We start from the raw sequence: 13,113 nt of genomic DNA, 5'->3' as shown, positions 1-13,113 counted from the left end.
CGCAGGGACGAGCTACTTTTCTTTTTTATGGATTATATTTTGGAAAGAGCGACTGGATATTTATGACCGGTAGCGCGTTCGCGCGCGTGTGTGTGCAAAGTTGTGCGAGACACACTGACACAAAAATCCCGCCGCACAGGGTCATGTACGCGCGCACACGCGTGCAGCGACATACAAGACCCCTCTGGAATCCCCTCGGAATTCATGAATAGTGCCGCTTCCGAGTTGGACTTCCTTCCGAACACACAATGCCAGCGAAGCGAGTGTCGCGCGAACGAGCGCGCACACCCATCTATTTTCCACACTTCTCGTTGCGTCACGGAGCACGCACACACGCCCGCATGTCGCATCCGGAGATCCGAAAGTGACGGTATATTCTTTTCCCAAAACGGTCACGTGCTTTTATCAGCAGATTGATGTGCTTAATTCGGCGATCCTCGTAAGCTAACTTGCCGAGGGAGTCGAGACTGGAATAAGGAATTTGATGGAATAGAAGCTTCATGGTAGTCGCAGAAAAATCGTCCGACGATGGTCGCAGATCCCCGTTGCTCGCCAGCGGTGTAACCTTGCAGTTACGCAACGCGAGTTCTCTCCGCGCGATAAAATATATATCACATTAATTGCGTAATACGATCGAAGAAGCTAAACGAGACAGGGCTGGGCCGGTTAATGCGAACGTAACGAAGGGAAATAGAATCCTATGGGTGGTCACAGACACATTACATAATTCCGTAATTTTCCAAGAGATCTCATCAACCCTCTTGAAGACCGCAACGGCCGATAAGGACAAATAATGATATTTCCACTCAAATGAATTGATCTGTTTCTATATTTGATCTAATAGAACCTAAGCGTGATCTTGGTTCGATAAATTTCCCTCGAGGGAAAGCCAGAGGGAACGTCGACTGAGAGACCTTCATTCGCCATTCGCCACGGGCGCGTTAATACGCGCGATGGGCGCGATGGGTGCGCCGTCATGCCCCGAAGGTGCCAAGCCCACGTTTCCGCGGTGCGCGTCTTCCATCTGCGTCCTGCCGCGGCCTGCCCTGTGCGCCCTTCTCATCCTCCTCTCGTTGTCCAGCCGAGCGAGCGCGGCCAAACCCTCTCGCGAGGAAGGGATTTCCTTCGATCCGATCGCTCGTCGCTTGCGCAATCGGCCAGCGTGACATATTTTATTGCCCGGCGACTACGTCCGTTGCATAATCGATTGTCGGCGTCACGCACGTAGATTCGTCGGATCTATGCGTGATGCGCCCTTGTACCTTGCACCTTTATTTTATTTCGCGACTTTTACGTCGTAATTAATTCGCGGATTAATTATGTGTTACTTTATAGTGTTTAGTTGTAATTATATGTGATTTGATACTCTGCATTATTTAAATTTGGTTTGTACATTGTTCCTATTAGCTAAATATTATATGAGATATTTTATATATTGATGTACTAATGGTCATGGTAATTAATATGGTAATAGGAATGATGGATGTAATAATAATTTCACGAAAGCAAGTTTAAACGAGAGAGTAATTGTAAAGAGTAGCAGCACGCTAGCAACAAATTTTACTACAATCGGGATGTTTTATTTTCTGTTGCCAATTGATCAGCGCGGATAAAATGAACGGTTTTTATGACATTTTTCATATACGCGAATGGCTGCTTCAGATATCTGGTGCGTGGCTTGCTCGCGCTGCGATAAAGGAACAATTTCCGTTCGAACAAACCCGCTCGACAAACGGGGATTGCTATTTCCGGTGGCGCATTGTTCGATCGAGGCTACGACTGGGACTTCGCGACGTAAATCGAAAGCCGTTCCATCGGCCGTAATATCGGCACACAGATGCCAAACGCAAAAGCCTGCGTCACGAAGAATTGTTATGGTAATCGTAGTTTCTTCGATAGTCCTACTATCTTTGACGATATTGCGCCACTTAACGTTATCGCTCCCTAGAAACTTATAGAGCATAATAATGCAGTTACTGTAACATTTAAATATGAATACTTCTGTGTATTCTATTTTTAAAACAATATTTTATAATCGACTTTGAATTGAATTTCATTATGCTAAAAGTTGAAGCGTGTTATAAAATTTATGACTTGGTGTTATTAGCAGATGTTACATCGGTATAGCGCTCGTACCTCCTCTAATATACAAAAACGAGCAATGCATTTCTGCAATGATAATGCATCATTATCAGAGTGGTGCTGGCTCGTTTGTCCCGACAAGAGTGGCCCATAAATGCGATCAAGTTTCAGCGACAAGAAGCGCACCATTGCGAGTCGACGCGCGAATTCGATCGATACGAGAGGAACTTCGGTTATTGCGAACTCGCGTTCATTTAAACTCGTAATTAAATTACGCGTTCGCTTATCAAATCTCGACTCGAATCTTCAGCATTCCGGTACCTTCCATTCGTCGCGCGTGCTGATTGTATTATTTAAATAACGTTTATTCATCCATAAAATTCAGCGGGGGATTTTATGAATATTTATGCGGGCGCGCTTGCCTTCACCTGCGTGAAATCCCCTATACTATAAGCCGCCCCAATGAGATTTAATCGTCACCTACCGTTCCTCGTCTCGACATCGGGCACGTTCGAACTGCCCTGCGGTGTTCCAACAACATCCCGACGTACGTCCGGTCCCTCTTTCAGGATTTCCATCTTTACACGATTATCTGTTCCCACCCCCTCGGCCTCGCAACCCTCACCCTCGCGTCTCAATCCTTGTCCGACACAGGTTTCCGTGCGTTCAACCTCATCCTTGAAGCGAACGGTTTTGTTCTCACGCGCGGGCACCTGTTCGCCCTGCCTGCTCTTCAAGATCGGCGCTCTGGCGAACAGATCGATCATCGTGCGGTCCAGAGTGTCCACGTAGGATCTTCCGAGATCTTTCGGGACACCGTTCTCGCGAATGGAGCCCCAACTCCGGCAGAATCTGTTGAGACCTCTCATTGAGGCGTCTCGATACCCGTTCGCCATGGGAATTTCATTGGGAATCGCCACGGTGTTCATCAGTCTGAGATCCAGGCTGTTCAGCTTGTTCTCAAAGTTCTGCTGGGTCTCCGTGTTGCGGAAACACGGCGGCGGGTCGATGAGGAATTTGAGCGCTTCCAGGTGCTCGTGGTATTCACGCTCGAGCTCGCCGGTTCTTCTTCCGGCAAGATCGGCTCCTTCCTGTCCAGTGTCGTTGCCTACCGACGTTTCCACGGAGTGCTTCCGCCTTCCCCTCAGGTGAACCCCATTAAGCGTCCCCGGGATTCCCACGCGTCGCGATCTGACCTCGTCGGCGAGTAGCTTCCTCGATTTCGGTGTCTCCAACTTTGTGCTACTCGTTCTCATGCCGAGAGTACGCATCACGTTCAGAAATCGGGTGCTGGATCGCGATGAGGTGACCCCCTGCGAGGATTCCGGGCGCCGATAACGTCGACGACGACGAGTAGCCGGTCTTTTCGTCATCACCAGCGGATCTGTCGTGTCGCAGCTTCGGCGTCGCGACGAGCGCCGCCGGTTCAGCGTCGTCAAGCACAGGCTACAGTCAAAGAGCCTCATCTTTGCAGAAAATCGTCAGCTCTTGGTCTTTGGCTTTATTTGGCTCGATCCGTTCACATTCGCTTTACTCATTCGGACTTTGCCGCGTTGATCGCCTCGTTCCTGTTTCGATTATGGACTTCCGGACTCGATCCGTTTCAAATTGTGGAATCCAGCTTTCGTTGCGCGATTCGTCTCGGCGAATTCACCGGCGCGCTCTTTTCTTCCTTATTACGCAACCGTGCGGAGATTCGTTAAACAGCGATCCGCGACTATTGTACCATCGAATAATGTGCGTATTGTCGACGATCGCGTCATCCGCGTCGCCAGGCATCCCTGCGGCTGTGTGCATTTCCTGATTGAATGCTCATTGATGTTGCCATTTTACGCCCGCTCAAACATTCATTTGATCGCCGAGCGTATTACACTGGTCGAATTTGATGAAAAGACAAATTCAGGCGGTAGATTGCGTAATTGTCAACGGCTCTTTGCGGCTCTGCTCTCTCGCTGCCTCTCGCCTCCTTTCATCTCACGTCATTACGAAGTTGTGTTCCATCAGATCACGTTTCACGTTTCGGAAAAGAGATTACGCGACTCGTACCGTCGTGCAAGATCTACACTGTACTGTGATATTCATGTTGTTCTACCGTTGCTCCACAATTTGCTGTTACTAGTTTCCTCGGCGGAAGACGGCACGATCGACGCCGAATCCTCGCACCCGAAATTTCCTTCGATTCGATTAAACGCACGAGTGAATTTCCCTTTTCCCGTTTTCTTCCTTTTTTCCTTTTTTAAACAGACGAACAACGCAACGCCGTCCGAAATTCGATTACTCAGCGCGCGGCGCGCTCGACAAGACGTTCCCTGATACTAAACGAGAAGGTGGGTCGCAGGCAGCCTCGAAAAGGAAGAACAAGAGAAGAAGAGGGTCGCCTCCTCGACGTAGGGCCTTCTTGGAGAGCCGAGGGTGCGCCTCGGCGCGAAATTGCCCCGTGTCGTTGTGGTGGCAGGTGTCTCATCGTAGGTGAGTCGCGTACATGCGAACCGGGGACAGGTGTGTCGCGTGTGCGTGAAGAAAGGAAGATATACACACACATACGCACACACGAGAGTGCAAAGCGTGGGTATGTCTCGTCTCGATGTGCACTGTACCGCGACGACGAACGGCAATTTGGAGAAAAAGCCACGGTAATGACGCGACCAAGAGAGAGAGAGAGTGGGATGATCGACGCATTTGCGCGTACACGTCATACATTGTACCTATCATAGATCCATCATTATCCGGATTTGAAGAATGGAAACCAAGTTAATTACCGACAATGAGGGAGAGGTAAGCCGATCTCGCTAACTCAGCTCTCAGCTTTCCAAATAAAATCAATATCTCCCGTACGTGCGTAATCGTACGATCTCCAGGATTTGCCCGTTTTAATCCTGAAATCGCCATAAGCCGTCAAAACAAGAAACCAAGAGCCAGTTTGATTGATGATGAAAAATTTAATTATCGGAAGGAACAAGTTGTCCTTTCCCACCTTTTGTCAAATCGTTGAATTTTGGGGCGAGTATCGAATAGGAAAGAGATCGATTTGATCGAAATGTCACCGGCTAGCCAACTTCGGTCGCCGCGGTTTGCGGCGCATAAAGGAACAGGCGGCCGCCATTGTTCGCCATTGAGATCATCGGAGATAATTAAACTACGCGCATTGTACGCTCAGTTAACTGGCAGGATTATTGTGCTCAGCCAAACACCGGCAGTCATGCGTGGGTAATTTCTGGGCCCCGCGATGTACTGGATCCACGACGCACGAGTGACGAGAACGACGATCACCGAACGATGATCGCTCAAACATACGTAAGTTGCGGAGGCTGTGCCGCGGAAATTGGGATTATTATCATCAGGCATTACGATCACTAGAAATGCCGACCAACACGACCAGTTCGGCAGCCCGATAAAATTCGGCCGGTTACCTCGCGCGACGACGCGATCGCTCTATCTGGGATTTAATCGCGTTACTTCCGCCGAAATTGCTCCGATTACCAGCGCCGCAATTACGGCCGCGTGCCTATAAAATGCGCCGAGTTAGATGCATTAAAAATTAATTGGAAAATGGCGAGCGCGGTCCGACGTTTGGTATCACGCGGGATTAATCGGGAATCGATAACGGATGCGGCGACGCTCGTTGCTCAAACAGCCGCGCGATTAATTGGAAAGTGCTCATAAATTCGGCATTATACTTAATTAATCATGAATCGCCCGATACATTCGCCGGAAGGCGCAGCCTGCTAATTATTAATCCCTGATGTACATCTGTATATGAAGCTTGTCGATCGTTTCCATTCTGCGCGTTTAGCGTGAGTGCAATTTTCAATCACGCTAAAACACCCATTTCTATCTATCGGAATCACGACGGAGTCAACGATCGTATCGAAGAAATAGCGGAAACTTACTGGCGACGTTCTTTTCCGCTTCCGTTCGTGTGCGCGTGGTCGTGGTGGTCCTCGTGGTGATCTCTGCGGCACAGAAATGAGAAGGAATGACGATTCCACTCTCGCAAACGGGGTGAACTCATCGCGGTGCAGTGCGGATACTTACTGTTGTGGATCTCGGTGGTGGTATTCTCCTGCAGACTGCTCTTGTAGATCCTCCTCTTCGGCGAGCCGGTATTCTCCCTGCGACGGAACGCAAAGGATAAAAATAAAACAGAATCCTAATCGAGATAAATGGAGCGCTTAAAGCTCCACTTCATTACTTTATGTTAATAGAACAGAAAGTAAAGAAAGCTTACTGGTTGAGACCGAGCTTTAACTGTTCCCCAGAGTTACGCAGCAGAGCGTGCGCCTCGCTGTTGGTCAGATCTCGGGTGCTCCTCCCGTTAATGTTACTGATCAGATCACCCTCTCTCACCCCCTGCTGAGCTGCCTTGCTTCCCGGATTCACCTGTAAAAATAATGACGCTCGTGTCATTCAACGAGTCCTGAAATGGCATTTAGAGATTTTCTACGAAATCATTGAGCTAATCCGGATGGACACGATTTAGTTGAATGCCCAGCGAGTTTTGAAAGCGACAAAGACGATTGAGAACCGCTGCGGCCCCTCGATGCGCCTGGAGGCAGGCAACTTCTCAGACGCCGACACGAGACGCTGTTTGAAAGCGGTTGCACAGGCGGAGCAACGACAAATTGCTCGCGCACCGGATCGAGCTATCGAAGTACGATGGAATATAATGATCGTGTAGAATTCGATATTTTGCGAATAAATAGACGCGACATACAAATAAGCTTAAATGAATAAGCAAATCAGCAGCTGGACTTACCAATAAAGACTGAAACCACTAAATAAAGTTCATTGCTTTTGGAATATTGAGAATTTCTATATTCTACCTTGCCTGGATCACTTATGCAACAATAATCGAGTCTGCTGCAAAAGCGACTTGTGCAGAACTAAAAAAATAGAACCATTTACCGATAAAAGATTCCGCGCAAATATAGTAAAGTCGAAGCGTACAGAATTGAGTGAGCGGTTCACGTATGAAATCATCTTTCAAAACAAGATAAAACTCGGAGAAATTGAATTTCCCCCGACGACGTTCGCCGCGTTCAGTCGAATCAAGATTTAACGCTCGCAGTTTAAGATTCTCACCGTGCCGGCGCACTTCCGTTGGCCGGATGAGACTCGGAACTTCAACATCCCGAGGTGTTCCCTCGTTCGATACCCTGTTGGAGTTGACAGAACGCTATCGCGACGCAGTACTGAAAGCACCGACGAAAGGGTGCTTTCGATCTCGTCCCTTTGTCACCGGGGGGAGAGGGGACAGAACTTTTATCGTCGAATGTCGTAAACTTTCTTTATTTAGTTTACGGAGCAAACGGCGCGTGTGTGGTGTCGCTTATTACTCTCTGCAAACACCGAGATGGTCCTTTATATTTCCCGAACAATATCAAAGGCCACGGTCGCGACAATCGTTCTGTTCAGCCATACGATTGATCGAAACATTCTGCACGGTACATCTGTAGACAGCAGCGACTGTTAAATTCGTCACGGGCTCCAAATCAAAATGCAAATCGCATAAGAGTAGCAGCGACTCGTCGTTATGCTAACAAGATCGTCTAACAAGAATAAGATTTCACGAGATGAGAACTAGTCGCGAAGACGGACTCGAGTACCCTCGCAGCACGACAATGCAAGGGACTAGGAGGACCACGTGGAAGGAGAGACGGTGTACGTCGCGTAAGAGAAGGACCAGTACTGAGTACGTATCCTGGACGCAGCCAGCGTCGTTGGATCGTCGTCGCACCGTCGCACCGGCGCCAGACTTTTCGGCTACAGCGAAACAACGAGCGAGCTTTTCCATCTGACCTTCTCTTCTCGAAGTTGTTTGGACTGAGTGGAGACGGTTCGGGGACGAAGCAGGATGCAACGATGAGATATAAGCAACCCGATTCACCAGGCGAAGGATTCGATCTCGTTTACACGATGGTACACTGGCCTGCGGCCAAACCGCATTGTCTCTCTTGCATTATCTCCGATTAAAAGCGTATCGATAATGGCACACGTGTTCTCTCAGCCCAGCCTGTCGACGGTGAAAATTGTTCGGTGAATACAATGACAGCTGGCGAAGAATAACATTTCGCGTAAGTAAAATTAAATCTGCCAGTCGAGTGAGAAATAAATGTTTGCGCTTCAAGTCTGATTGTGATGCGGGAAAGCGATTGTCAAGATGTGCCGGAAAGCTAAATTAGCTGGGCAAGCGAGCGAAAATGCGAGACTCGAGAGGAAGCGGGTGGACGAGTAAAGTACCGGACAGAGTTGCGCGCTTTACGCTTCGCGCGTAAATCTTTCCAACTTTTAACTATGCGAGACACGACTTCCCGAGCGCATCGACAAAACTTGGAGCGCTCTGCTTCATTACCAGCCAACGCGAATCACTCCCGCGAAACTTTTCAAGTATTTGTGACAGCGTGTTACTCCAGGCTCTATTGACACATTCTGTGTATAAATAAGTCAGATCTTGCTGACTTGCAGAGCAACACGTATGTCACAATTGCAGTTGCCGGATGACAGTTTGGACAAGGTAATAAAAGCAACGCATAATTCTGTCTGTCTGTCAATAATAATATCGACTTCGGAAACATTAATTGATAACATCTCCATTTGATATTTCACGCTGTTTCCGAGACGATTCGTTTTACGTTCAAGTGTCACAGAATTTCATTCGATTTTAACGACACTTTAATCTACCGCGCGACAAGCTAAGGGACGCCGCAAAAGCGATTGGAGAAAGCGACGAAGGAAATTGCTTTCGGGCAACGCGGAATAATAGCATCTAGAGACGAGAACGCGGCGATGAAAAGAGAGGAAAAATCGAGGAGGAGAGATGATGTAGAACGTGGCGGGCAAGGATCTTCGCGATCGATTCCGCGTACCAGCGACGATAATAACTGATCGCTACCAAACCAGCTTGCGAGCATTTTGCTAAAACGCTCGCGTAATTCGAGTCCCAGCGAGCAATTCCGGAAGTTCCGTTTGAAGATCAGACGAGAGGAACATTCGAGTGATTGTAAATGGCGAAATTGCCAGACTTTGAATTATTCGATATTTAATTTTTGATTGCGATAATTTTTCTCCTCGCACCAGAGAAAACTTGCCAGGAAGACGAAGATGCGGTTCCTTCGAAACGCAAACTCCTCGCGGATAAATCTCAAGTCGATTTTTCTCTACGTCATCGCCGGCGATGAGTCGAAGGCAGCTTCGCTGTACCTCTCATCGAAACCTCGCGGAAGTGCTCCGCATTTGATCGTACAACGTTACGTCGGCGCTTCTGAAGCGATTTATATCCTCCTGGAGGATACGCGCGCCCGCGCGGCAATCATGCGGTGTGGCAGACCGAAAAATTGAATATTCTCGAGTGCGTTTGCTGCTGATGCTCAGAACGGTGGAATCGATCTTGCATTTTTTCCCCGCATTACGTTGTCCTTGCATAACTGTGAAGGCAAACTGGCCTAACGGTGACGAAAACCACTGGAACTTCCGTCTACTCGCGACTCAGCAATGCTGCCTTTTATAATGTGTGTATACTTCTCTTCTAATGCTTCTTGTTCTCACGGCCGTTATAATTTTCAATCAAGACAAAATTGTACATGTCAATAAAGAATTTATTCCTTCTCATCACGTGAAACTATTATATGAAAGATAAATAATTCTCGTCATCGCATCTCGTGGCCGTCTGTCGTCGAGTGACGAGTTCGTGGAGTACGATGACTTCTCGCCAGCTTTAATTGACGAAGCCACTTCGCGCCATTATGCAATTATCGCGCAATAAAAGCGGACCGTCCCGTACAAGATGGCACCATAGAAACCGCGAGATCGTTCGTCGTTCGTCGAGAATCTTTCGGCACGGAATAAAAGGCGAGATTTCGACGAAAGCGATACGGCAACTCCCATCTACCTGCACGTGCGACGTGACGATCGGTTACGGGGAAAGAGGAACAATAAAGTGCGAGGATGCATAATACATTCGGTGAGACGAACGGAAACTTTCACGCTCTCCGCGAGAAAACTCGCCGGAAATAAGTTACGACGCTATCATCCCGGGGAATCGGAATGGAAATGGAAGATTTTCGTAGAATGTCGTAGAATGTAGAATCGCGCTCGCGCGCACGCTGTCCGCTTATGCATTTATCACGAAATAAAATTTTTCAAGCGCCGCGATGATATTTCCGGTCCGGACTCGCGGACGACGTACGGCATCGCAAGTTCCCCGGTGAAAAGTTCCGATCCTTCTCGACCCGAACTCGGATATTGAATCGCGCGCAGACGGCGTAGAAGTAATTAAAAGTAAGTAAGCTTCTCCCCTGTGCTTCTTGTCATCCCTCGCCACCCCTGCCTCCACCCCTCGCGCGATTTAAATCAAACCCCGTAAGTATTCCGCACGGAATTCTCCTGCGACTTCCACCGGCATTCGGACACGCCGATCGCTCTTCCACGCGGAGAGGAGAGAAGAGGACAGAAACGGAGAGGAGAGGAACAGTGGCATTCCACCCACGAGCCGCGTATGCATAAGACACGTAACGAGTCGAAGGGATTTCCAAGTAGTCGACACTTTCGTGCTACGTGAACGGAATGCATCGAGTGTCCCGTATCTCCTCGTCGTCTGCTGCGCGGGCCTCTCGGCCGGAATCCGTTTCCGCGCGGACTATACCCCGCCGAGTGAATTGTGATCGCGCGCGACAGACACTAAATTGTAATTTAGCCGGTGATCTCGGTCATGCCGCCCCGGCGATAAATCTGGGGACACCCACCTCGATACGAGCGGCGTTCGTGCACCGCAGATGTAACAATAACTTATAAATGATATCACAGAGAGCGAAAGATAGAGGAAGAGAGAAAGAGATGTATACACATCTGGATTGTTAAACAAATTTAATGGGATTCATGGGCACGGTGGCTGATAATATCCGATTGAATTTTGCTAACGACTGTTGTGAGTCTTCAATTTTCTTGGTAGCGTCTCTTCTTTACGACGCGGCAAGAGCAAGATGGAATACCGTAAATCAAATAAAGATGCGGCGGTCCCGCGTTACTTCACAGCCGAGTGTTCTTCGCTTTCACGAACGTACCTCGCGCGATGGAGATCTCGCCTCTTTTCACTAGCCCATCCGTTAAAGTCGCGCTAATTGCGGCAGCGGCGAGGCAAATTCTTTTTAACGAGGAGAAAGCCATTCGGCGGTCCAAAATACTGTAATCCTGGAGCAAGGCGCGTCCGAGGAGCCGGTGAAAAGAGCCTCGCGCATGAATTATGAGTTATAAACTGTGCTCGATCGATTATCCCTGTCTCGGGAAATACCTTACACGTGCAAGTTTCTGCCGTTGTTGTTAGTCGATAGCGAGGTGCGCGCATGGCGCGACATTAATTATAATTCAATCGACGATTCACCACGGAACGAGGACGACAACGACGAGAGTGAGGACGAGGACGACGAACTTCGACCATTAGTCGGGGCTCGCCAGGGACCGAGGATGGAGGCAAATCGTAGCGAAGGGACTCAAAGGAGACAGGAAGAAAAGACCGACGTCGCTCGCTTCTCCTGCAAATGCATTATGCATTCGGCTAATTCCTCGCCCCGCCGCGGATAGCTTAATTAGAAAGCAGACTAGAGAAAAGCAATTAAACTCACCACGCTACCGTCGACCAGGAAAAACGGATCCCGATATAAGCGTTCGCGACCCTAGCATCCGAGTTGACTAGCATCCGTCCGTCCGTTTGACAAGCCGAGCCTTTTGAGAACCGTAATTACGCGCGAAATGACGAGCCAGTCGATTCGCAGATTCTTGTACATCTCAATTTCATATCCTTTGACACGCTCCTAAAGGTCGTCCGCTCTTTCCTCGAGTTGTTTGTCTTGTGCCGGGTTAAAAAAACCTGACGCTTTGATACATTTGATTTACTTGCGCACTATTATTATTACAGCGAGATTAATTCGAAGCAATCGGTAATGCGCGACGCGCCAGTGCTCGTTTGTCGCGACGTATTGTATTTTTAAACGGTAATCGATCACCATGCATGATCCATTACAGTTACATCGACGCCATATACAAATATCCATATAAATCAAGTTTGGAGAGTCACGTTTCACGGATATTTATGCAATATCCGATACGTTAGCCGCGAAATTCATCCAATGCCCGGCATCGGTGTCGCATGAATATTCGCCGACCGCTTAAAACGCTCCATAAAGAAGCTTATAAAAATCGTTCAACAACCATGAGCAAAATATACATATATATACATGCACATCAAAGATTTCTCTGTTTTCAATGCAGAGAAATGTTTCAAAATATTTTTATATCAACCGTTCACTTGATAGAATAATAATAGTGAGCGAATCGAAGAGCAAGATAGCAATTATTTAGTTCAACTACCTATTTCAAAAAACTTCTTAAAAGATGCACGATCAATCCGCTGTGTGACCTTTTACCTCGCGTAGAAAGCTTCGTCCTTTAATTCCATGTAGTAACCCGACCTCGTCGAACTTTTCTTCTACCCTAATTACCTAATTAGCAAAGTGCGATTATCTTCGCGCCGGAAATCTCGGGCAGCCTCTCCAGCCAATTACACGATCGTTTAGACCCATAAAAGGAAGATTCCGTGGAGAGAAGGCAGAGATAGAAACGCGCGTGTGCCAGGAGAACCAGGAGAGAAACTGAAAGCTCATACCCACCCCACACGCACCGTTCGTATCGCGTAGCGAAAGTACTATCGTTTTCAGGCGGCGTAGCGTGCCTGAGATTCCGATTCTAGGTTCCGATTCTTACTCGGCCGCGGATTATGGGGGGTATTAACGAGTTTACGAGCGGGAATTCCGTGCCGACGTTCGCCAATCCCGCGTAAAAGCCAACTAGCTATCTCGAACGTTGGCCGTGTTGACCCGCGAGGTGACGAAAGACCCGCGGGAACCCTGCTTCGAGATACGCCCCCTCGGATTATCGACATCGTACAAACCAGACGCGCTCTTCAGCAACCATCCCCGCGTCCCCGCCAACGGATATTAACCACCCGCCTCGCGTTCCGCAGCAACCGATGTCGTCTGG

The 13,113-nt window shown here is 48.5% G+C and overlaps 2 protein-coding genes across 2 annotated transcripts in view; both read right to left on the bottom strand.

Annotated features, from left to right (window-relative positions):
• The window catches only part of LOC105277770, a 72,811-nt gene that overhangs the window by 43,221 nt on the left and 16,477 nt on the right, over nt 1–13,113 (bottom strand). The window contains exons 2-4 of the mRNA XM_026973793.1: nt 6,311–6,462; nt 6,118–6,194; nt 5,973–6,035 (exon numbers count right to left, since the gene is read on the bottom strand). Of these exons, the coding sequence (XP_026829594.1) occupies nt 5,973–6,035; nt 6,118–6,194; nt 6,311–6,462 (292 nt within the window). The remainder of the gene's footprint in view (nt 1–5,972; nt 6,036–6,117; nt 6,195–6,310; nt 6,463–13,113) is intronic.
• On the bottom strand, nt 38–5,966 carry LOC113562946. Its single transcript, XM_026973791.1, has one exon. The coding sequence runs from the start codon at nt 3,546–3,548 to the stop codon at nt 2,559–2,561; it is 990 nt and encodes a 329-aa protein (XP_026829592.1). The 5' UTR covers nt 3,549–5,966; the 3' UTR covers nt 38–2,558.

Source organism: Ooceraea biroi, chromosome 11 (genome assembly GCF_003672135.1).
Source record: "Ooceraea biroi isolate clonal line C1 chromosome 11, Obir_v5.4, whole genome shotgun sequence".
NCBI classification, from domain to species: domain Eukaryota; kingdom Metazoa; phylum Arthropoda; class Insecta; order Hymenoptera; family Formicidae; genus Ooceraea; species Ooceraea biroi.
Note: the sequence above shows the minus strand (reverse complement) of the source record. Positions and strands in the feature narration are given on the sequence as shown.

Coding starts and splice junctions, on each gene's coding strand:
- LOC113562946 (XM_026973791.1), bottom strand. CDS start 3,548: ATGAGGCTCTTTGACTGTAGCCTGTGCTTGACGACGCTGAACCGGCGG.